Source organism: Astatotilapia calliptera, chromosome 7, assembly GCF_964374335.1.
Source record: "Astatotilapia calliptera chromosome 7, fAstCal68.1, whole genome shotgun sequence".
NCBI classification, from domain to species: Eukaryota; Metazoa; Chordata; class Actinopteri; order Cichliformes; family Cichlidae; genus Astatotilapia; species Astatotilapia calliptera.
The window spans coordinates 29179554-29205667 of NC_137428.1; the positions used below are offsets into that span (position 1 = coordinate 29179554).

General features: G+C 38.9%; 2 protein-coding genes across 3 annotated transcripts in view; both read right to left on the minus strand.

Annotated features, from left to right (window-relative positions):
- Nucleotides 1-26114, minus strand: part of rabgap1 (RAB GTPase activating protein 1) — an 81453-nt gene that overhangs the window by 24647 nt on the left and 30692 nt on the right. For both annotated transcript variants that reach the window (XM_026174139.2, XM_026174138.2), the window contains 4 exons: nucleotides 25824-25993; nucleotides 25314-25482; nucleotides 23178-23271; nucleotides 21555-21705 (listed from right to left, as the gene is read on the minus strand). In XM_026174139.2, the coding sequence (XP_026029924.2) occupies nucleotides 21555-21705; nucleotides 23178-23271; nucleotides 25314-25482; nucleotides 25824-25993 (584 nt within the window). The remainder of the gene's footprint in view (nucleotides 1-21554; nucleotides 21706-23177; nucleotides 23272-25313; nucleotides 25483-25823; nucleotides 25994-26114) is intronic.
- LOC113025904 (putative G-protein coupled receptor 21) lies at nucleotides 9771-11603 on the minus strand. The gene has a single exon (XM_080304381.1). It carries the CDS (start codon nucleotides 11190-11192, stop codon nucleotides 9990-9992), a length of 1203 nt encoding a protein of 400 aa, XP_080160507.1. The 5' UTR covers nucleotides 11193-11603; the 3' UTR covers nucleotides 9771-9989.

Sequence of the window (26114 nt, forward strand, 5' to 3'; positions counted from 1 at the left end):
GTAGAGTATTTGCTGGCCTCACACATTGCTGAGATTTACAGTATGGGGCAGGAATAAAAAGTGGTAGGACAGAGTGTTCCCTTCCACCGTACAGATTGTCCACAGCTCAGTGCCTTTTTATTTGTCTGTATCTGCCCACCCCACTTTGACTCTAATAATGACCACTTCTTCTTATACGTAATATAAGCATTAGTTTCTGATGGTACGTATGCAAACAACAGGCACATAACACAAAACAGATATTGTTATTTACTTGGTAAAACATGTTCAGTGAAACAAATAATATACTAACAGCTTTGCTTTTACCAAAAGTGGAAACTAAATGGTAATTTAATTTGTGTAATGTTGTATGTAAGATTCAATTCTTGGTTTGGTGACCTACTTGATGTCAACTAGATGGTCATTTGGGAAGAAAATAAACTGAGACTGAAATACTTTACAGCAACTATAAACTGAATTTAACAACTGCATCAGGTTTAAGACATATTGTCTTTAGAGAGGGATAGATGGATGGCTTAAGCAGTTATTATCCAGACTGCTGTGTGCTCTTAAGGTTTTGCTATTGCACGCTTTTTTTTTCTGTAAAATTGAAAGTACATGCCATCAAGGTTAATTATTTGCGCTACTGTAACACAATACAGTTCTATTTGGTCCCAACATCAATATTTTAGACAAATTCACATTTCTTTTCAAACTAATGACCCAATTTTGCTACTTGCACTTTATTATTATTATTATTATTATTATTATTATTATTATTATTATTATTATAGTAGTAATAACTTTCATAGCAAGTTTATATAACCGGTAAGATATTTCACTAGATGAAAATGCAAGGGAGAACAAGAAGATTCAAAAAATCATCTTCTTGGGAGTACACAAATGTTCCAAATCCATCTAGCAGCCCTGGTATATTTCAGTGTAGACCAACTAACTGACTTGGGCCATGCAGCAGGACAATGCAATGGCATGGCCGACTCAAAGTGCAGACCTCAACCCGACTGAAATACTGTGGACCTTTAGAGAGCTCAACATAAACAAATGCCCGCAAACCTCAATGAAGTAAAGCAATGTTGTAAAAAAGAGTGGGCCAAAGCTTCTCCACAACAATGTAAAAGCCTGATAAAGTCATAAAGAAAACTATTACTTCAAGTTATTGCTGTTAAAGGTGGTCCTACAAGCGACTAAATCCTTAAATGTGCTTAGTTTTTCACAGAACCGCATGGCTGTATGTGTGGAGATTGCACACAGTACATATACAAGCCTGGGGAAACGTATTTCTTTGGCATATCACTCCACAGAGTGGATATACTACACACACATAGATCAGTGAATAATATAATCTAAACTAGCCGTGCTTTGCAAAGATTAATCACCACTTAATTCATTATTCATCACAAGTGAATTTCAGAGACACGGCCTCTAAATAAAAAATCTTACTCTGTAACTCCCCATTTGTATACAACAAATCAAACCCACTTTTAAACATAGCTTTATGTAGCATTTGTGGGTAAAATAAGTATAAATTTGGGACTATGTATTGGGTGATGTTCACTGAACTTTGTAATCTGGTGCCGGGATCATTCTCTCAAGCAAAATGAGGGCGTTGGCGCGACAACAGAGGGAAACACTTTCAGTCATCGGTGTAAACCTATAATGTCTCAGCCAAAAATGTTAAATTAACTTTTTTTTTTTTTTTTTTTTAATTGTAAGACTCATTTCATACATGTAGGAAAATGTTTCCATTACATGCTGGAAATTCATAAATTACACCTTGAGTTATTTGCTTGTATGTTTTTTTAACCATTGCTGAAGAGCACTTTAGCATAACTAAACCTTTATTAATCCCTACAGGGGATCAAATTCTGTCCGAGAAAACAATCCTGCAAACCCATCCTCAAAGTAGATGTAAACTTAAAAGAGAACCCTTCATTTAAATCGTCAGTGTTTTCAAACCACTCGTGCTCCCTTTGTAGCTAATTATACCTTTTTGGTCACTCTGTTACTGTACCCATCAAGTCCCTCCTTTTTCCGAGGTTTCTGTTCCAACTTCCACAAAGGAAGAGAGTGTAACAAAAATAATGCAAGTATGAGAAGAAATGCAGGAAGAAAGGGATATTTAAACAAAGCAAGCTAATGGGGATAAGAGACCAACAACAGTGGTCCACTCCACGACTAACACCACACCCTAAAAAACACTGAGTGTGTATACATGTATGGTATTGTGTGAATTGTAGACCTTGGGAATATGGGATGAAGACTTTATGTTCTGTTCTGCCTTCAAACGACTGTTTTAGAGTAAATAATTGACTTTAAGGTTGAGGTTAAATGAGGTTATGTTGTGATAAAGGTTGGTGTAAGGCTCAGGCAGTTAGCTGTGACAGTTAAGAACAAGGGGAAGGTGTTAAGTCAGTGAGTGAAAGTGATTTAACTAGATGAAATTCAGAGTAATTTTGGTGACTATAGAGTTGGTTTTTTGGTTGTCACAGAGCTGGAGCTCTGAATTACACTGTAGCTCTCGTTCAATCGGACATACACAATAACAAATCTAATTATCTGAGATTAGTCATGTTCACTTTTAAACACGGTCACCTTGCTAGCAGCAAGTTGGATCCCCATTTTACTTTTCCACGGCATAGCTTCAACCAGCTGCTAGAAATATTCCTCACAACTTTTGGTCCACATTGACATGACAGCATCACACAGTTGCTACAGATTTGTCAGCTGCACATCCAAAAGTCCTCTATTGGGTTGAAATCGGGTGGCCTGGTACAGAACAGTGAACTCTTTGGCATGTTCAAGACACCAGTTTGGGATGATTTGAGCTTGTGACATGATGCACTATCCTGAGGGAGAAGGCTATAAAAAGCTGGGCACACTGTGGTCATAAAGGGATAGACAAGGTCAGCAACACCACTAAGGGTCCCAAATTATGTCAAGAAAGTCTTCTTTGGTTCAGGCACCTGAACCATGGATCCATGCTTTCATGTTGTTTATGGCAAATTCTTGATGTCACAGCACAAATCAAAACTCATTAAAAAAGGCGATCCTGTGTGAAATTAAGCTACAGTTTTCTGTTCTTAGCTGACAGGAGTCCCACCTGGTGTGGTCATCTGCTGCTTTAGTCCTCTGCTTCAAGTTTCGATGTGCTGTGCCCTCAGAGACGCTCTTCTGGGATCAATAAAGCATTTCCCCCCCAGACAGCTGCTGCTCACTGGATATTTTCTCTTTTTCTGACCATTCACTGTAAACCCTTGAGAGGGTTGGGTTGTGTGGGAAAATCCAAGCGGATCAACAAGACTCAGACCAGCCTGTCTGGCACCAACAACCATGCCACATTCAAAGTCGCTTAAATCACTTCTGTTCCCCATTCCAGAGCTCGGGTTGAACTTCAGCAGGTCATTTTGACCATATTTGCAAACCTGAATGCACTGAATTGCTGCCATGTGACTTGCCAATTTGATATTTGTATTAACAAGGACAAGAAGAACAAGAATACCTAATAAAGTATATCTTCTAAACTTGGCAGGACCTCACCATAAAGTGCATCAGTAAAATCCAAAGTGATTGAGACATTTAGCCTCAAGGGTACTAAAAACTTGTGTCCCAGAAATCTATTTATTCAAAGAGAAAACCATTGCATCCAATGTGGCACATCCCACAGAGCTATAGTCTCTCTGTGAAAGATAACCATCCATGTTTATACAAGCACCACTTAGCCATACTTATCGTAAGTGTTTAGAGCATGCACAAAGACTTCTGACATAATGGCCAATTAGCTTCCTCCCTATCTGTCAGCTCAGTTAAAGAAAAGTTCAGAATTAGAGTAGCACGAGAGAGGAAGAAAATGCATTTAGTATCTCAACATAATGTACGGAAGCATGAGAGGAAGTGAGAAAAAGAAACACAGAGAAGCAGAAAGAGAGAAAACATGAAAGATAAAATACATCTGGAGCTAACTGGAAAATTATCAATGGAATTAGAGTACGAACAGAAAACAAACAAAAACAAGACCAAAAAAAAGATCTCAGAAAAAATTATATTGATTCATGTCAGAGCCTGACTAATATGGAACCAATATCACTACCAATTACCAATATTTGATGATTAAAAAAAAAACACTTTCTGCTCTTCTGATTCATCAGCTGATATTTTTCTATAATTTGATATATTTAGTTTTACGTTTACTTGTTCACGTGTTACCTGACTCTCCTTCATTCTGCTGCTTTTTGTATAATATGGACAGACTCGTAAATAGCCAATGTCAAACGGTAGTACAAGCTACCAGTTAGTCAGTCTCTACTTGAGACCACTATGCCCGTTAAAGAGGGTCTATTTTGCTCATTTACTGCTCTATATTGATATTCTATGACTCTACTAAATGAGCTCTCCACAATTCCCAACTTAAAATAATTCCTATTTATCTTACAGTGGGCAATTGCACAGCTCCCCTCCTTGGTGCATACTCTGTCTAAAAAAAACACATTTTAGCTTCTTTTCCTCTCACTTTAAGCCAACTTGTTTTTCCTGATTGGAGCTGTGTGCCTGTGATGCCCTTATCAATGACAGCCATTTTACACTTTTGTAAAAGCATCGCAGAATATAAGAAAAATCATATTACTTCCCCTTTGAAGCAGCCATTTTCTCTAAAGTGGACTCGGCAGATATGTTGTTCTAAGATTCTCGGAGGACTTGCCACAATTATTTATTCATTTGCATTTAGGTTGTCTCAGATCGGCCTTTTCTGTAGTTCTCTCTATTCTCGAGCACACCAGCCTGTTTCTGTTTAAAAATCTGTACAAACATTACAGATGCATCAGAACACTTTTGGCTATCAGTAACAAGTACTGCTGAGACCCACAACACCCATAAACTGAGTGAAAGTCCAGGAACAAAACATTTTCTGACAGAACACCAATAAAATGTCTTCACTGGGGGTAAGCCAAAAATGGCTGCGCTACAGTGCGTGTGTGTGTGTGTGTGTGTGTGTGTGTGTGTGTGTGTGTGTGTGTGTGTGTGTGCATGAATCTAAAGCTTGGAGTTAAGCACTAGACTAGAGCTTCCGTGAGAAGGCTGAATAGCTAGCTCTCTATTGTTTACGTCCCCGATTTTCTCTGACTCAACACAATAGCTGACATGTCACTCTGTTATTCTTTCTCTGCTCCTAAAGGACCCTACCAAGACACCAAGAGAACATGGGGTGATATTTATCAAGCTTGCCATAAACCTTTCACCCTGAACAAAATAATACAAAGTGCTGCATTTAGATTACTTAACTTGATTTAAATGTAAATGGAAGAATAAATGGTGAATGTTTTACTGTCCTGTTTTAAAAAAAAACGTAAAAAAAAAAACAACGTAAATATAACTGAGATGAATTCAGTGATTCCTTCTCTTTTCTTTAAAATGACTGGTAAATAACACTTGCTTAGGCTTCCCATAGTGCAGTTTCCTCACCTTAGCATCAGCCATAATTAAATCTTAATAGTCTGTCTCATGCCCTACTTTCTGTGCCATTTGTGCACTGGTTTCACTGCCTCAGCAAAAGGAGAGCAGACAAAATATGAATCTCATGACAAGTAATGTCAACTGCCACATATTTTACATCAGTTTCAGCAGCATTCAAATTCAGCTGAATAGCTGCAGGCAGAAATATGCTGCTTTTCGAGAGATCTGACATTTTGACTAGTGAAAACTTGGGAAATCAACAACAAAATTCAAAATTTAACCTCAGTTCTCCTTGTTTTAGTTCAGATTCAGTTGAATAGACTGAAATAACATCACATTTATTTGCCTAGTACAGATACACAATGCACAAAAATGCTACAAAAACAAGGCAAAGCATTGAGTAAATCAGAAGAATCTCACGTCCACCAGCAGCAAAAAAAACATTTAAATTATCCCCACATTCATGATTCACAAAAGCTAACATCTCACGCAAACCTCATCAGAAATTCAACACCGTTGGCAAATAAAATATTTTGCATTTTAGCAACATTTTAAAAATGGAGTGGCTCTATTTTCTCAATCTGAAACTTACATAGTTCCGACTGTTCATTACATGTATTATTCAGTGTTCAATGTGGGCAAGAGTAAAAATCTTGACTTTGGAAGCTTTCCAGAATACACCTCACTTACAGTGCTCAGGTTCCTCTTGTGTATTTAAAATAATCAGTTCCTTAAAACAGCTGCATCATAAGTCAGCCTTTAATGACACTGCCTGTTTTGACTAAAGCAGGACGATAAAATGATCTTGATAATTTTCCGGGGAAAGAAAACCCTCCATAACAATGATGATAACAGACGAGTAATTTACAAGAAAAACAAAACAAAACACAGTTTTGAATGTGGGTCAGCCCTAATTTGCTGATTACACTATCAGACTACAAGAGGGCAATGTAGATGACACGTGCAGGGCCAAGTCAAGGGTAAAAAATAATTTTTAAACTAAAAATACAAAGCCAGTCTCAAGGCGACACAAAGACTTCTAAGATTGGTAAATTGCGGTTAAGAGAGGCCCTAAAACAAATCAACAATATGTCTTCACCACCATTTTAACAGGTAGTTGTACTCCTCACTAACTATAGAAAGACCAACGTACTAACGCTATCTTTGCCTTTTCAGTCATAGTACCTGTGACGGGAATTGGACAAATCACTTTATCATTAACCTTTTCCATGACAAACGATTCGTTTATCCAAGTGAAAAAAATCCAATAAATGACACTTTTATCCATTAAAGTATGTGACTTCATTAGGACAAAAGACAAAGACGCTGTATGCTCATAAAGACATTTAAATTTATTCAAATGCGCTTTGATTACAGCCAAAGAAAAGGATATAAGCTTCTGGATGTTCAGAGTCATTTTAGTTTTCTTTCTTTGCATCTACTGAATACATTTTCATGACCTTTCTGAGTTTACTAATCAGTCTGTTGCAGGTGAACTATGTGCTCATTTACTATTGTGCCCACCAACAATTCTTTTCCTCTCTCTCACAGAAGAATGCTGCATTTAAGCTACAAATGACTTCCTAAACCAGCTGTAGCGGCCACATTTCCTCTTGTTCTTTAAAATCTTACCCAGCGTGCCATAGTTGTTCCTCATAGTCACCAGTGTCATGTCCTTGAGAACATGGAAGTGATTATTTTCCCACAAGACAGACTGAATGTGTACGCAAGATCAATGATGTGTCACCATTATACGCTACAATTTACAAAACTGTACCTTTAAGTTTTATAGTTTTAAATTAGTCAACTTTAAAAGCCATCAGTCTTTACAAATTGTGTTTACAGCAGAAAATTTAAACAGAAATATCTAAAAACAAACTTCAGTCTTTTTAATCAGTAAGCATGCTGCTAATCCTACCTAGATTGCGCAACATTTATCACTTTACAAGAACAAAAGGAAAAAAGTGAGTAGAAAAGAAATTTGTATAGTTTAACAATCAAACATTCAGTACGGCAATATTGTACACTTGTTTAGAGACTGAAACAAAAATAGGAAAGATTACAATATTTGGCATTGCTACGCAGATTACAGTATTTAAAGACAACATGTGAATCTATCTACCACCACAATACTTCATACTCACATACACTCACAACGCACAGAGGGGAAACACTTGAGGGAAGTGCAGCTAATAAAGAAATGAGCAAAGGGGAAAGCTTCAGTAGCACCCTTGCTGGAAAATCTTAAACAGTCCAAATTCAACCAATGGCCGCATCCTGACATATCTGTAAACTCTCATACACAACAAGCACACATGAATGAATAAATGCAAAAGAAAAAAATAAATAAAATAAAAAATTGTTTAAATTGTTCTCAGTCATGTTTTCACTCCTGGTTAATTTTGATTGTACAGAACAGATAAACAATGACAAAAGTGAACTTGTGAAATATAAGTATAATTTGCAAATATATTTCACAACTCGTGTGGTTCAGGTTACTCCGCAGTGAATGTGGACCTGACATTTTCATTTCTGTACGTGCGTACAATTGACAGTTTGTGCCTTCCAAAAACAGCCAAGTGTTAATAAACAGAGCCCTCTCTAGCTGTTAGAGGAAATCATTTCCCAACAGTTTAAAATCGTGTTTCTATCAAGGCAACGATATATCTCAGTAGTCTGAGAAACAGTCATATTCATGCACACAAGGCATCGCCGACCCACCGCAAACTTTGAGTAAAATCCGCTAGCATTGATCTTTTATACACTAGAGAAAAGTGGAAAAATATCCACGAATACCTACTGAACTCTCTTTGGTAGTTTAAATAAAATGTATAAAGCTCGAATTTCTCTAGCTAACGCATAAAAGAAGACTCCATAGCTCATCGCAAAAGTAATTCCTCGCAAATTTAGAGCTTAGGACGGTATGCACACAACCAGTCCCTCTTCTTGTTGCCGCACAGAGGTAAGCCTGCTGGCAGAGTGAATGGGCTATTTGTCTGTTCTGATTGCATGTGATCCCTGTTTGTTTGCGTACACGTGTACTAGATCCCAAATGCAGGCACAGTAATGCAGTCACAACACAGCAAACATCTAAGATTGTACTAAACAAAACAAAAAAAAGGAATCATTTGAGATTGTTACAAATATCTGACTCAGGATGTCATAGGATTGTTTCTCCTACCAATCCAAAAGATAAGGGGTAAGGCTCACAGTTGAATGGTTATTCATATGAATGCTAATGTAAATGCTCTTGGGCAGTAACTGTGGGTGAGGCTCGGAGCACTGAAAATTTTTGACTGGTCAAGTACTTCTGGCATTTCAGTCAGACGGTCTCGCAATCATAAAAATCTTTAAAGAACAATAGTCATTAGGAACAGCCCAAAGAAAATGTTCAGTTCCTTAAAAAAAGTTAATAAGTTTAGGCTTTTGTGGTTGAAAATATAGTTGTGGTTTTTTTTCTTTGCTTTTTTGTTTTTCCTCTAACCAACAAGAAAAATCTCTTAAAAAATAAATAAAATTATCCCAAAGATGTACCAATAATCAATATAAAATAAGTGCAATAATACATCCTTCCTCGGCCTTTCAGTGCCCCAGAAACACAAAATCACATTTGCTACATAATCATAACAAAGGTGCAATGACATATTACTTGAAAGAGATATTCACTAATCATTACATCTGCATTTTTCAGGTTAACAGTCATATGCCAAAGCTGGTTACCATACTATATTACAAAGAAAATGGATGTAGTGTGCAAACTCACAAATCATTTAAAGACATTTGTGAGCAACATCAATAAATAGGTTAATCTAAAATTCAAAGTCGGTAAATCTAGGTGGGTCTACACCTACCTACTCCTTCAGCGACAAGAGACAACAAATATTTAAAGAAAAAAAGTTGCATCATTTTTAATATTTAACACTGATTTATGGTATGAGGACTGAAAACCATAATTAACGAGCTGGTTGTTATCAGTTAGCTTCAGTACATCGATCCTTAATCACAGAAGTCCCTTGTTCTGTTTGCATTCATCTATCCTGCGCTTCATTCAGTATTACTTATGTGACGATGATCTGGCAAATGAAGTGAAATCACTTTATTTCAGAAACGGCACATTTAGTTTTTCAACACAGTTTCGGTAAGGGTTTTTGTTATAACAATTTAAGGATTCACTTAAAAAAGGAACACTGGTAGATAAACCTTTTGTTCATCCTCAAGTTACTTTACGTCTACGGCTCTCATATACTTTTTTTTTCCTTATTTCAACCCCCCTCCACCTATCATGCCTGTCCTTGACCATTTTAAAACATCATGAAGAGCCACTTTTTTTTTTCTCATAGATTTACTCTCGACTTATTCTACTTGCCAGCTGTGGCTTGTGCAGAGAGGATGCTTGTCTAACTTCCAAATGCAACAGAAACGGCATAGGCTATTCAACACCTTGTTCCATCTCTTTACAGCACATTTTAGCAGCATTTTAACAGCCATCACTTCAGCCGTTTCTTACGTGTCCAAATGCCAATTTGGCAAAAGTGTTTACCCTACACGTGACATGTTGTACCAGTTCTCATCTCCCCGTGACCATATCCCCACCCCTTTTCAGCAGAACCAAAAAAAGCCTTTTTGGTGTTCCTAACCCCATAGTTGCTGCCGCTGCGCTGCAAACAGAAAGAGCAGAGACGTTTGAGGCCCTTCCTGAAGGCAGAGTTGGAGAGGCTGTAAATGAGGCAGTTACAGAAGCTGTTACTAATAGCCAGCCATGTGGTAAGGAATGATGCTGCAGGGTGGTGGTAGATCCCTCCACTCTCCAACAGAAAGTAGAGGATATAGGGCAACCAAAGGATATAAAACACACTAGTAATGCGAAACAACACCATAGCATAACGTCTGTCTGGGTATGCTGATGTGGACTGCTGATACTGGGGTTGGGACAAGTGGGGTAACTGTCCTTGCTCTACTGTACTGTTGTCCTTGACCACAGAGCCAACTGCGATTCTTGGGCCCTGCAGTTGCTGAGGTCCATAACGTGCATGGCGCTCGCTGATCTCTCGGGTGTGCTGTCGGCAGATCTTGAAGATGTTTGCGTAAGTGAAACAGACAGTTAGAGCAGCTGGAGCGTAGAGCAGCGTAACAATGAAGGTTGTGAAAGCCCGACTTGTCCTCCATTCCACTGCGCACCACTCCACAACATCGCCATGATAACCAGGTTTCCCCCATCCAAGAAAAGATGGGAGAAACACCAGAGCAGAGTAAAGCCATATCAACACAATACAGCAGCGCACTCGACAAGGTGTCACTAGGGATGCATAAGTCAGAGGCCGTGTGATGGCAATGTAGCGGTCTACACTCACGCATGCTAAAGACACCATTGAAACTGACTTTAAAACAGATACCATGTACCCGAACACCTGACAGGTGAGTTTGGGATCGAAGCTCTGAAGATGATGGAGTAGGGACAGGGAGGGGAAAAGGCAGCTGACTCCCACCAGCAGATCGGCATATGCCATAGTCTGGATGAAAGCACTGGTGGTGTGCTGGCTGAGCAGAGGGGCACAGTGAAACACAAAAATCACCACTAGGTTACCAGAAATAATGAGAACAGTCAGGAGAAGTATGATCGAAACTTCAAGGAGGCAGGTCGTGAAAATCTGGGAATAGCCTATCTCAAGTAAGCAAAAGGGAGCAGATGAGTTTGAGAAGTCAGCAGAGCTCTGGTTCAGTGGATCCAGCGAGGAATTCATCATCTTGGGCAGAAATATCTGTCCGAAGGGCTCTTCAAGGATACAGTAAATCCTAGAAGCCACTACTTTGCCCGGTCGCTGGGTAGAGCTCAGAGAAGCTGTATGGTTTCAGTCCAAATGCAGTGCTCCATAATGAGACTGCTGGCGTTTATCATTTCAAATGAATGAAAGACTGAAAGACCATAAAAAGGTGAGAAAGTCCCCAGGAATTGTCTTCAGAGCAGGCTGTTAAGGTTTCCAAATGATGCAATACGGGTCCTTTTCTTTTTCCTGTTTCGGCACTGCAAAATTCCCAGTTGAAGGCACAAAGAAGAGCAAAGAGACAAAAATTTGACTTTTAAGGAATTCCAGTCCGACTTGCTTGAAATGCCTCCCTTCCCTATATAGTCTGAGATGTCATCAACATCTGCTGCAGCTGCAGAAATCCCAGACTGAATCTCTCTCTTTTCTGTCTACAGTCCACAGAGTCACAGACACAGCTTCCAGTGAGGAGACATTATTGTTTAATGTGCTGCATACATAATTTACATGAAAGATTAAGCATCATTTTTATTCAGTCCATTAACTTGCTTGTCTTTCCTCTTCCCCCCGTTTCTTATCCTCCAGCTCTGATTTCTTGCTGCCGTTTCCGCCTCTCTGCTTGCTCTTGCCTCAGTTTCTGTCTAGTCCTTCGCAGAAAGATCACAGCAGAATGCCTTGAGCTGTGAGGATGAAGAAGGTGTGCGAGGTGACCGGTATTCAAAATGCACGCACGCCCACCTCAGCTGGGAAGGGCATCACCTTTGTCTGTAGTGGAAATCAGGCAGGCAGGCAGGCAGGCAGGCAGGCTGGCTGGGAGAACCCCCAGTGTTCATTTATTCTCCTTTGCTGTCTCTTTCTCACACTACTCGCTCTCTCTGCCTCTCTCTACAGAAACAGTGGCACTGAGGCACCACCCCCTTCCCAGTGGTTCCAACCAATGATCAACTGCAAAGACACGAGGCTGCCCTCCTTCCACCACCCTCCCACTCCTCCCCGTTCTTTTTTTTTTTCCTTGGTGCCAGTGTTTCTCATAATCACCCCAAGACTTAAACATGATGTTTCACACTGCTAAAATTAGAAACATTCATTGTAACACAGAACTTGTGAATTTGACTTTTAAAATCTCTCATCCCCCCACAAACACAGGCAATCAGGCAGCAAGAATCTGCCCAGTCTCTTTCTAGACCCCAGTACACAGCATTTGTAAGTAAAGCGCTGCTGAAAACAATAACCACATGTTTTAGTACAGCTTACAGGAAATATTTCTATTATTAATCTTGGAGCAATCCACACAGGGAAAAAACAAATAAAGAACCAACAGCCCCACCATAGCTTTAGATTTCAATAGGCCAATAGATGCACAACCCTGTACACAAGTTAAACCAGGTGTTAAATATATGGGTTTAAAATCTGCATGTAACACTACTCAACAGGGGACAACTCAAATTCAGAAAAGAAGGCCAAACTCAAATGTTATTGTCTCTCATCAAATGTTTATATCTGCATTATGCACAATAATATAATATTAATGCACAACACAAATAAATCACCTTCTCCCAAAAATCACATGATTCAACACAAGACTACCAAAGTGGTTGCAAAAACAAAGCAGACAAACAAAAAACTAATTTTAGTTTTAAACTTTTTTGAACTCTGTAACAACTAAGCTTCAAAATAAGCTTCAGCTGCCATACAGATGCAGTTCCTGCCTTTACAGCCAAGACGCAAACGTGGCTATAAAAGACACGTAATTATTTCCTTACACCAAACTAACAATAAGTCATGATGAAGAGGTTTCTAAAGAAATTTTGAGTTCCAAGAGACACAACTGGCAACATCATGTGGACATTAAAAATGGAATGGCAGTCAAATGGGAATTAGTATTAGCACTGGTTTTAACAAGTGGGGACTGCAATGATCCCCAATGGACCTCCAAGTCAACTAAAGCTCAGAAACTTTTCCACAGGAAGCCGAGGGCTCACAAGACACTCCTGATAACATGCTGAAATTAAAGGTCATCGGTCAAATCTAATCATTCTAAAATACTGACTTTCATAGCTAAATTATTCTGCTTCTGATGATTGTTAGAAATAATTAAGACTGAGTGTTATCAGTAAGCTTAACATTATATTATTACTTTTATTTCTGACTACAATCATTCTGATTAAAAAGGGAATCCTACGTAAGAAGGTTGTTTCAGATTTGATGTCCAAGTTTTACTGTCTCAAAAACAAGAAAAAGGGGGCTTATCAGTACATTGAAATTCTAATTTTACCGTTTTGTTTAACAATGATGTTCATTTGCACTAAATAACTGAACAATGACAGTGTAATGTTAAAATGTCATACAATTTCTATAAAAATAACACCTTTACAATATTGCTATGTTAGCAAAACAACATGTTCCTTTAAGTATTTATGTGACGTATATAATGGCAATGGCATTTTTTATAGAGCACATTTCATTATACTTCAATTCAATGCACTGAACGCAGAAGATTAAAACATCCGTGTAGGTTTATAATGATAACAGGTCAGCAGGCAGCTTGTTCCAATGAACAGGTCCACGGGAACTTAAAGCACCATCAGCACACTTAGATCTAATTCTGGGGACAGTTACAAGTTCTGCACCTGATGACCTGAGAGATCTGACTGGGTTACAGACACTGAGCAAGTCAAAGATTTTAAGGGTAATTCTGTAACAAACTGGGAATCTGTGCAGTGACTTCAGTACAGGAGTAATATGTTCAAATTTCCATGTAACTGTAAGGACACTGGGCTGATGCATTCTGAGTGAATTGTCCTACTGATAATTTGGATAATCCTTCAAATACAAATAATACAACAATAAAATAATCAAAAATAATGAGATCTAAATTGAGATCACTGTCTAAAATACTGTCAAGGTTTCAGAGACTCTATTCTGCTCTAAAAAGTTTCAAGACATCCAACAGTTTATGTCATCAATGCAACTTATCAGTTTATGAACAGAGGTAAGATCATCATGTTTGTGATCTGCATAAGGATGATTGGCTATACTATGATTGTTTAATTTCAAGAGTCAATCATTATCTGTGGCTATTAAGGCAGGGAGGAAGCGAAGGAAGTACTAAACATCTACACTGCTACATGGCACCAACTTAATTTCTCATGACATTCTCAGGTTGGTTTAATACCCTCCATATTTCTGAATGTTTGCACTTTTAGTAAAACTTTGTCAGTGAACTTGTTTGTGTCCTGATTCTGTATACATGAGCAGCGAGTTATTTTAAACCACATAATGTGAGGATTAAATTGAATTACTCAATATAGAGCACTAAATTTAGCAGCTTCATTAGGTAGTAATTACTGTCATATCTAGCCCAGCACTGTCAACATCCTACTCCTAATGACTGTCTGAAGACTGCAGAGTGTGCCTCGTGGTGGGCAATTTGGTGTAGCGTGATGGAGACCCAAACATACCCACACAGTCACACACACGCACACCAGCCTGCACCTTTCTCCCCCGCAATCCAGACACACTCCCATGCTTTCACGCACCTCTTCTGCTCAACACACGAGGAGCTAAAAATAGACGACAGTAGGACTAAGGGGCTGGAAGGAGGAGTGGAAGGGGAGGAAAAATGAGCATGGAAGTCAAAAGAAAAACAAAGCTTAATAAAGAGAGAGGAGGACGAGCTGGAGGAGAAAGATACGCAAAGCAGCAAGAAGCTAAGAGCTAAAATATGAGTACAGTGTGCTGTCCCGTGGTCTGCAAGCTCTGCACATGTTAGCCCTGTTAGCCGTCCATATGATGCTTCCCTGCTTAGCATCCGCTCAAGGTCAGGTGTTCAGCAGCTGACACACACCTGACAACAATAAAACACCAAAAAACTGCAGTACAGTCTGATACCTAAGGCCAGGGAAGGAAAAAATGGACAACAACAACAATCAACAATGATAAAAACGATAAAGAACACATTACTGATAGTATACTTTGCTTAGATGATCTCGTAATCATTTGTATTTGTTTGTATTGCAGGGTTTTCCTTCATATAGGAATTTTCCCACTTATAAATCATGATGAAGGAAAAAAACAACTGAAACAAATAGAGACCACACAACAATCAGCAATCCAAACTCAATATAAAATCCATCTTTACCCTGTTCTTTGTCCTCATCATTTCAGCAGGTGTTTGTGGGGGTCCAGTAAGTGCATTTCACTATTCTCAATGGTAGATTTTTAAAACCAACGGGGTTCGCATTAAATCTAAAAAAAAACAGTGCAGTCTGTCCAGATCAATTTGGCTGTCAACATTAAGCACCTCCAGCATCCAAAAAAACAAACAAACCCAAAAACCCAAAACCAAAAAAACCAAGTTTTCCAGCCTCAGGTCATTCACTTGGCTCCCAGTCCAGACGTTTTTGCTGTAAAGCTTTCCTTGTGACACCCATTCAGAGCAGTCCCTTATCATCCTTCTCATCTCTGCTGCCCTGCCTCTCCAGGTTACAAAGAAACTCAGACTTACCATTAACTGCTTTGAGTATGATACCAATTTCTCCACTTTTATCGACCCCTGGGCTCTATTCTACATTTTTGATGTAGTTGTTAACTCACTGAGCTACACTGTTAGCACCAGTGTTGGTCAAGTTACTTGAAAAAAGTAATCAGTAACTAATTACTGATTACTTCCCAAAAAAAGTAATCCCGTTACTTTACTGATTACTTATTTTCAAAAGTATTTAATTACTTAGTTACTTTTTAAAAACACGATTTACAACCTGAAGAGGTGATAAAGCGATTCTCAGCCCAATTCTACTTTTTCTGCATAATCCATCATACAAAATGTAATCAAATGGAAAAGTCTCTTTTTAAAACTTGTTTTATTAGTTTTAATCTTTTAACTTTATGCATCAAGCAAAAATTTAATTATATGCAACATTCTCTGACTGGAAGAAATTAGTTTAACATTTAAACCTATTTTCTGCACATTCCAGCACATGAAATAAAATATTTTTTGTTTTTACACTCAGCCTTTCAAGTAGATGCAAGTAAAACACAGCAGAAAATAAATAAAATCAAAGACTCAGCAGTCCTTTTGCTCTATTTTCACCTGTAAAGTAGGAGTGGGGTAGGTGGAGGTTTACCCTGGTGCAGGTGTGCTGCGGTCAGTTAAAGAATCCGCTAGTTTCTGTGTGAATTTCCCATTACGTCGTAGCGCACTCGGCGCTTGTTTGGGGGGGGGGTTCGGTGTAAAAATAAGTTTTCTTCCCACGCACAACGGACACTAATGTTTTTGTCACTTTTTATGGAATCAAACTTAAAGTAAGGTCAGTACTTCCACGCTTTAAACGCTGCATGCTCATACTCTCTCCCACAATCGATATATGATCCATTGTTGATCTCTGGTTAGCACCCAAGTTTGTTAGGTTTAACTACTTCATCGTTTTGTTTTGTTTTTTTCTTTCTTCTTGCTCATCTTGCCATGAGCCATTCCATACCAGACAAAACCCAGTATTGCTGTAGGAAGCTCGAGTTAATTGTGAAATTAACAGGTAATCATGCTAGTGCTTAGGGCAGCTTATTTCTTTAAAAGAAAGACCACCACTGCCATAGTCTTTGCTGGTAAGCACTTGTGTAGCCAGTAGATTTCAAGGCCAAGATTTTCATTTTTGTCCACTAGTCATTGTTCAGGAATCCAGATACATTAAACAGAAAAAACAAATAAAATCTAAATCGACAAGCTAAGGGTTTCAAGATTTCATTTCAGCAGATTTGGTATTTGGTATTTATTTATTTATTGTCATTGTCAAGAACAATGAAATTGCGTTTGGGGCTTCCATACAACCCAAAAAAAAGAAGAAAATAATAAATACCCCTTAAAACCCAAGTGTACATATTTAACCCAGTGTGACTCCAATGCAATAAGACAATCTTTAGCAAGCCCAGCTTTTTGTAATCGCTGCACAGAATCTTCACCTACACGCAGCCAAAGCCTGCTCAAACATGACTGGCCAACAGCACTAGGAATACAAACTGACTAGAGACAAAAAGTTTCTGGTACCAAACATTGTGAGCTGTGATACATATTCATATGCAAAATCTGTTTACAGAGATTATCTAACTATCTAACCAAAAGGTGTCCAAAGGGAAAAGAGCTAACTGATAAAAGCACAAGGCAAGAGAAGAATATCTACACATTAGTGCAAAAACAAAAATAGATTCAACAAAAACCAGAACAGCACTGAAATGCTTTAATCTGACTTTCTTAACCTTCTGGGATTGGCTATGTAAGTATTTCAGTTTCTGCCTTCAAGAAGTCTGAACAGCATAAACCTATGGCACGGATGTGTATACAGTCACACAGAAAAAAGGAGAAAGACATGCTAGGATGACAAGACAGCAGGAGAGGAAAGAGAAAAAGGCATGATGACAATGTGATGAATCACAAACGAGCACCCAGACAAAGAAAAGCAATGAGATGCACGACTTGGCATGAACACAAATGGGCGCAGGTAGAAGCCAGAGAGTGTCAGAGTCAGGTGTAAACAAATACAAATAATTATAAAGACACAAAGACAAAGAGGCAGGGAGACAGGTCATTATGTGGGTCAAGCAGACACATTCAGGCAGACAGGTAGTTAGAAGTGATTGCTTGGCTCCCCACAGGAGGCTGGTGCGGCAGGTCTGAGGATCACTTTGAGTCTACACTGCACACATAATTGTGTCACACAAAGTGTGCCCTTTTGCTTGGAGCAAACTTTCAACTATTTTGCCCACCTAGCCTAGGCAAATGAGACTGAAACATGCTTAAATACAATCCAGTAACACCATTATGAACCATGCATGCACTAGTCATATATGCTGGGCAGCCACTTTGTTGGCACATGTACACGGCTAAAAATGCTAACGCAAGCAAAGTTATGCCTATTTCTCTTTACGACCTTTCCTCCAAATTCCATTCACAACAACATAATAAACTGCTACTTATAACCCATTTAGTCAACGTATCTGCTTGTGCTGCATTCCAATTTATTGTTGCAATATTAAATAGTTTCTTGCGATCTAAAATAAACAAATACTTATAACTTATGTTATCCCTTGTTGTGATTTATCAAGATAAATAGTCTATGAAAAAAATGCTAAAACCACTATTTCACTATTTAAACTGAAATAGATTATTTACCATAAGGTCTTTTACTTACTATATGAAATGAAAAATACAATAAAAACACGTCACGCTATAATACGGTGACACTGTTTCTGTGACGCGCTGTAACAACAACTCGTTGTCTGCCAGTATACGTCACGTTGCCTTTCGTAACATCCTCCTGATTAAAATCATCTGCCAGTGAACCTGAGTGCTGCTAAACCCAATTATTTGTTTTCCAAACGTAGTTAACTCCATCAGTGATTGGATTCTACTCACTATAATTTATGGAACTAATGCAAAATATGATGAGTTTATTGGGCCCTTGTGGAGTGCTAACCAACCCTCATATGGAGGAAATTCATTGGACCTCATTGTGAAAGTAACAGGGTAAATTTCTAACTATAATTTCTCCTTCCGTCAATACCCCGCTTTCAGTTAACGTGGATGAACACCAAGTACAGATAGGGTTAGAGAACAAAAGATGGAACCAGCAAGGACACGCAACAAAGCACAAAGAGATACACATAAACATAGGCTGGAAAGTGAACACACTGAGAAAATTAAGAGCTGGCACATAGTATGTGTAAATGTCAAATCATGTGCCAAAAAAAGGCAAAGAATAAATGAGCCTCAGCAGTACATAAGAGAATAAGAAAATTAACACAATGGGAACAATAAGTCCTTCCTAATTTTTACATACTATATTTAGAGTCCCATTATGCAGCACATTTCAAAACCTGCATATTTTTTATGTTATATTAATAACAATGTATTTTCTTTTTTAAGCTATCTATAATCTTTCCATTCTTAAACTGTTCTTGTCTAATTCACTGAGTTTTAACAAGTCTAAATAAAATATAAATCCTCTGCATGTGTTTCCCTCCCTTTCAGTGGGCTCCAGTACAATCCTGGAATGCTGTCCTGCTTGTGTAATGAATTCCCACCCAACATCCAGTCCAAAAGCTATCAATATGTTGGCACAAGGATCCGTTGCTCAGATTCCACTCATGCCATTCATTTTAACGGAACTACAGCATGGCTAATGCATTATTTTGCAAGAGCTCTTTTTGAGCAGGCACTCTTTTCCAACTATTTACCTAGCAAGTGCAGGAACACAGAAAATGCTTACAGGCAACACTAGAGATAATAGAAAGGGAAAAGGTGGGTGACAAAAAAGAAGGTCAGAGGGGAAAAGAGGAAGGCAGGGAAGGGCAAGGTTAACATCTTGTCACCACCTGAGACCAAGTTTGCTGCCCTGCAGGTCCTTGCCTTTATATAAGAACAGCAGACAGAGTTGTGGTCAAAAAATAATAAATAAAATTACATAAGCTAATACACTGCTCTCAGCGCACAAGAAGGGTAGTCATGTACAAATAAGGCCACTTAAAAATGCCACCCCCACCCAGCTAATAGGTTCTAGGAGTACCCCCCACCCCCTTCTCCTGGGGTGCATCTGCTTTCCAGTATTCCTGTGTTCGTTTATCTCAGAAGTCAGAGGTGGGAGTGATATCACTCCCAAGTTGAGCATATTCCAGCCGTAAAGTCGATAAAAGCAAGGCGAAAATTGGATTTCTTTTGCTCCTTATCAAGTTAGAGACATTCATGCATGACTAGCAATAGAGCACAGTGCTTATTTTTTTGCACCACTGCAGCATGCTGACAGACAGAGCCTGCTCAATGCTCTGTGTGTGGTTTATTTAGCCAGTGACGGATAGACAACAAAGGCAGCACAGACTACAAGTTTTACAGTTTTACTATCGTTTACATGAGCAGCCGCCATATTGGATTGTTAAGCATTGCTAAGTCAGGACTGGTGGGACTGCTCTGACTTTTCAAGTTGGAAGTCAAACTTGAGGGGGCTTTCCAGTTAAGAATTCCATCTGGAAACTCTGAAATACTGACTTCCAAGTTCAGTTGCAATTTTTTGGTACAAACCTTTTGTTATTTCTTGCTGAACCCCTCATTTCTTTATATTTTGCTTTCAAGGAGCCAGACTTTCTTCTAATTTTCTTTGAAGGTGGTGTTGAGCACAAGTTCTCAAGGCTTTTTTAAGGACTTTCAAAGTTTTGTTTGGACAATGGCTATTTTTTCCACTAGTTTTCAGACTAGTACTTGTACCTGATCATTTTACCATGATTTCTTTTTGTGGGGCTCAGGGGGTAGAGCAGGTTGTCGGAAGGTCTGTGGTTCACTTCCCGGTTCCTGTAGTGTGCATTAACCCCAAAACTCAAGTTTGATCAGAATGATTGTGCGCGTGTGACGCTAGACAAGACACAAGTCACCCCTGAAGCTTCCACACAAGCTCACACAGATGGACTACCACAAACACATCATGGTGCTCTGACAACCTGAAACTTAAATGCAAGCTGAATATATATATCAGAGCAGATGTCCAGATCTACACACTAGCAGAAGTCCTAAAAACTCAAATAAAAAGCTCGCAAATCAAACAGTCTATGTCGTTTAATATAATACATTTCTGGCTCTATATAGGCACAAAACGTAATCATGTTTTCCTCGTCTTAATGTTTTTGATCTTTTCAGTCATTTTTGAAAACAACACAGCTAATATCTTAAAGGATTATTCCCTTTTCAAAATGACTGATATGTAGTTACAGGCTCTAGACACTATGCTTCTCTGTTACTGAAGGCATCTAATGGGGCCATTAACAAACCACTAATTTGTTCTGAAAAAAGATAGGTGTGTACACACACATAACACAGAGTGTTATCATCTTGTGCGATCTACATGGCAACAGTAGTTATTATCACAAGTTTGAAGCACATGAGAGAAAAACTTATGACACAAGGCCACTGCTGGCCTCTGGGGTGTACTTTGAGTTGCTAAAATTTAACCAGGACTGAAGCAAAAAAGAAGAAAACAGTAACACATATTGTCTGGAAGTACAAACCAAAACCAAAAAAAACACATAACATCTATGAACTAAATGTTTCCGATCTGAAGATATAATCTCTTGTATTGCACTATGAAATCTAAAGTGACACCAATGAAAGGACAAAACTGTTAAAAGTTAACAGTCTATCTCAGTAACTGTATAAGAAATCCTCAGAGGGGATATCTCACTGATGAGCCAAAATAATACAGGTGCTTCAGACTGAGTGACTGTGTTTAAGGACTGCTTTTCTAATCACTGAACAACCTGAATTGAAAGTGTTTTCTACTCATCAGTAATATGTTTGCGAGGCATTACCTTTGTAATGAGTGTGCGGTACTCTTCTACCAGGTGGTCATTGTTATGACAGCCTGCCAGGAGCTGCCAAACCTCCCCACGGAGTGCCTCAGGAATGCCGCTCCGCACCAAAGCTGGCAGCTGTCTGGGACGCACTGATAAGTTCATGTGCCTACAATGGGGAAAGAAAAGATCAGTTTACCAAATATATACTAAAATAAAATGATGTTTATTTAATTATAATGTTTTTAATGAGCCATTATCATCCCTATTGATGACTGGCAGAGCCAAGACCAAGATGACAAGTGGGGCTTGATACCACAAGAAAAATGATTTATATGCAATCACACCTCGCCTAATCAATCAATACACTCGACCAAGAACTCAACAATCACTCTTTCAGAATGCAACATATGAGCACCTTTTGTACAGCAAACGCATGACAACTTATTTATCTATTAAATTATTTTTTAATGTGTTTTATTTTATCCCCATCTTACTTTCAGCAGCAACAAAACAACAGCTAATAAAAAGCAATAGCCCAACAGGAAAAAGCAAGAAAAACACATAAAAACTAATTTCAATGTTTTCTTTCCTTCTTTCCTTTCACTTTTAAATCTTAAGCCTGCTGAGAGTGTTATACCCTGCACGCAGATTTAAATGAACTCAGGGATCTGCAAGCCCATTAGTGTTAAGAGATACAGAGGAGAGGTAGACACGCGCGCACATGCACACGCAAAAGAAGGAGAAGGCAAACTGGAGGTACCTTGGCACTAACTATCGCCTGACTGAAGCAGACAGAAAAATCCCTGAATCCCTGATGATTCTCTCACCCCCCCCCCCCCCCCCCCCCTTTTCTTAATTCATGCCCCCTCTATTTTTCTGGGTTTGTTTTGTTTATCTGTCCCGGGCGTCAGGTTATGCAATACGTGGCATTTCTACCGAGACCAAGATGGGAAACTGCGTACATGTGTGTGCATGCATGTGAGAGTGCATGTGATGTAAGTAATGCCAGGCCTGGTCCTCAGGGCATAAGATTGTAAAGGGCTTTCTGTGATTTGCTTCTCTGTGCCCCATTCAACAATGCCACAATACATACACACAAAAAAATCACAGAAGCACACAAAGAAAGCCTAGTGTTATGACTTGCTAGTCTTATGATTCCTTTCTTTATTTAGCCATTGTTATTATTAGCAAAGAGAGATAAACATTTTTAAAAAAAAGAAAGAATTAATCGCTTTAATGATCATATCATCATTGGGTCCTTCTCTGAAGGTGTTTTAAAAGCCAAATCTAGTACAATAGGATAACATCATCATACTATGTATATACTGTAACAATTTAAAGTATATTTCAGCGTTGCACTGAAAAACAAACAACAACAGACAGGGACAAAGACAGCTGAAGATTAGAGCTTGTTTGCGTGTTAATTTACAGCTAATTAAAGCTCGTGCAGTTTCTATTCTGCTCATCACAAGCTTTTGATTAAAAACTAATTCCACACTGGAAGAAGGAAATCATCTTAATAAGCTGCTTATCAACAACTGCTACCCGCTGTTCTTTCCTTCACATGGATTACACTGCATCTGTGTACAATGACTTCAATGGCGACGGAAGTGGAGCACGAAGAGGAAAACACCTTACCACTTGGATAACAAATCTCCCCACGTCTCCAGGATCTTCTCTGCACACTCCTTTGAAACATCACCGGAACCGCTAAGTAAGGGCTCGTCATTATCTGTGAAGAGGGGCGGGGGGCAATCAATTTTTTTCAAAGCAACAATCCATGACCATACCTTTTTAAACATTTAACTCTGTCAACAGTTAATCTTTACTCCTGCATGTACAAATGAAATCATAAAAAAACAAACAGCAAAAATTTGATATTTGTTTAAACCCTACTTTGATGTTAATATGCAGCAACTGAGAAATGGGATGTGCTCATTTTAAACTTAATCTCAGTAAGACTGTTCATAAAAAAATAAAAAAATAAATAAATGGGGATGCATGCATTTTACCACTCGTTGCATCATCTCTTCTTTTAAAAGGCAGTTTGATGAACAATGCATAATGTTCCCCATTCTTACTAAGTGTATGACTTCAGTGGCTCAACACTTCAGAGCCTCCTTTTTCAACTTTTCTTTGAGTAATGATGTCAAAAAAGGTTTCTATGTGTGACAGATCTGGACTGCATGCAGATCAGTTTATCACCAGATGGGAGCACATGTTACTCCAAACCTGTACGTTTAGTTCAACATTAATGGTACCATAACAGAGGCTACCCTTAGTACTGTGTGCTAATAACAAGGCAAAAGATCCCTCTCCTCTTTAGTTTGGAGGAAAATGTGTCCACGACTGCTAAGAAGTATTTCAAATTTTGACATGATAGACAATTTTTCACTTTGCAAAACTGCATATTGCAGTAAACAAGGCCCAAAGAAAGCAGCAGCAGTATTTTAACTAAGATGTTACTTTTACAATATTTTTGCAACATGTAGCTGGTATCAAGATCAAAAAAAGGATAAATTGAAAAATGTAACAAATGAACCAGTGCTAAGTTGTGTTAATGAGCTTTTTCAAGATTGCACCAAAACGTGTATAGCTTCTAAACAAAAAGCACTTTGTTTAAAAGGGTAAATGTTACAATTATGTCTCCTTCGCAATCACTATTTCAAGGGGCCACGCCTTTGCTGTTTTGGTACAATAGGACTAGTAATAGGAATGATCTCCCAAGGACCTTAGACAAGAATCAACTATGGCTGTCTTTAAATTTAAGCTGAAGACACAAAATTCTTGTCAAACTTTTGGAAACTGCTAACCTCTGGCAGGGATGGGTACCAGTATGGCACCGGTTCTGACATAAACGGTAGTAACCAGACCGAAAAGTAGCGCACATGTCGGTGCTTTATTTTCCTGAGATGTCTTACACTTTGGATTCTAGCCAATCATTTTACCTTCCCAAGGATAGTAGGCGGGCCCAGGTACGTACGTTCTTTTAGAGCAGAGCTACAGATTAAAAATGCCCAAGGCGAAGCGGTCAAAAGCGGGGGTTTTTTTAAAGCAGAGAAATGCACCGTATTTGATAGCTTTCTGCAAGACCTCACGCTGTGCACATCTACTGCGGGTGTGGTGCCTGTTATCGGACCCGGAGTTAGCAACATCCCCCAAAAACACGAAGAGGAGAGTGCTGGCCCCTAGCCCTGCCAGTGTAGCAGAAATGATGACGGATGATGATGCAGCAGCAGCTGTTCTTCTCTGCGTGAGTAGTTTGATGTTGTTCGTGTGTAATTTATGTTGAGTAGGCTAACCACGTTATTACATTAATGCATGTAAGGTGAACTAGCAAACACCTCGTAGTTACATGCGGCTGTCTTCTTGTTTGATGGCAGATACTCCCTTCACCCTGGCCAAAAAGGCTAAAATGACCAAAGAAAAAGTGGAAAACAGCTGAACATGAGAGGTTTTGGACAAAGTTTGTGTTCTCCATTCTTTAAGCACCGGTTTGAGCACCGTTTAAGCACCGGCACCGTTTCAAAAGTACCGGTTTGGCACCGGTATCGGATAAAACCTAGACGATACCCATCCCTAATCTCTGGACATTTGGTTGAAACACGGGTTGTTGCTGTGTTGTTTTATGTAAATTTGAGGAACCCCTCTTTTAGCTATTTTTGAATTGTAAAGCATTTTCAATGTGCTGTATAAATAAAATGTACTTACTTTTAGACTACAAAAGTGAATAACAAAAAAGTAGCTGAAAAAGTACGGCAGCATTACAAGTACCTTCCTCTTCATCGTCCTCGGGTGGGGAAGGGACCATCCCGCCAGGCCCAGTTGGCAGGATACTGGGACTGGCTGTGGTCTTCCTTTTTTCTCTCTCGGTTTCACTTTCCAAACTCACCACCTCATACAGTGTGTCAGAGGCAGGGCTCTTACGCTCTTTACGCTCCATCTGAAAAGAGAAGATGTGTTTGACCACAGGAAAAAGTCCTAAGGTTTACCTTTCCCTTAAATCCAAACGTCTGACTCTAACAACTATCATTAACAAATTAAAACTTTCACAAAAAGTTTTCAAGGGCGTATGTGTGAGTTTTCAACATGGAGTAAAAATGTGAGGATATCATCCCCTGAATAGCTGATAAAACATTTGTTACTTCTTTTCTTTGTTCATATACCACTTAGTAAAAGGCACAAAATATTGCATTCTACCACTGCAGGTCACAGCTAATATCTGGTCACAGAGACCATCGGCTGAATTAATTTAAATGCAGATTGCTTCATGATTTGACAAACCTGTCGCAGTTTAAGGTAGAAAGTCTCGGTGTAGCTGCGCTTGCTGAAGGGCCAGAACAGCCTGTCGTTTGGGGAGCACACTCTGACCCTCGTCTCCAGAAGAAAACGAACGGGCTCTTCCACCTCTGTAATCACCAGGTCCACTGCTGTTGTCATGTACATGAATTTATCTGAAGGGGGGAAAAAAAGACAGAAGTTACAATATTATCTGTACTTACTGACCGAATTTTCCATCTACAAGTAATTAATATATTAAAAACAACTGTTATCGTTATCATTCCTTTTTACAAT

Coding starts and splice junctions, on each gene's coding strand:
- LOC113025904 (XM_080304381.1), bottom strand. CDS start 11,192: ATGATGAATTCCTCGCTGGATCCACTGAACCAGAGCTCTGCTGACTTC.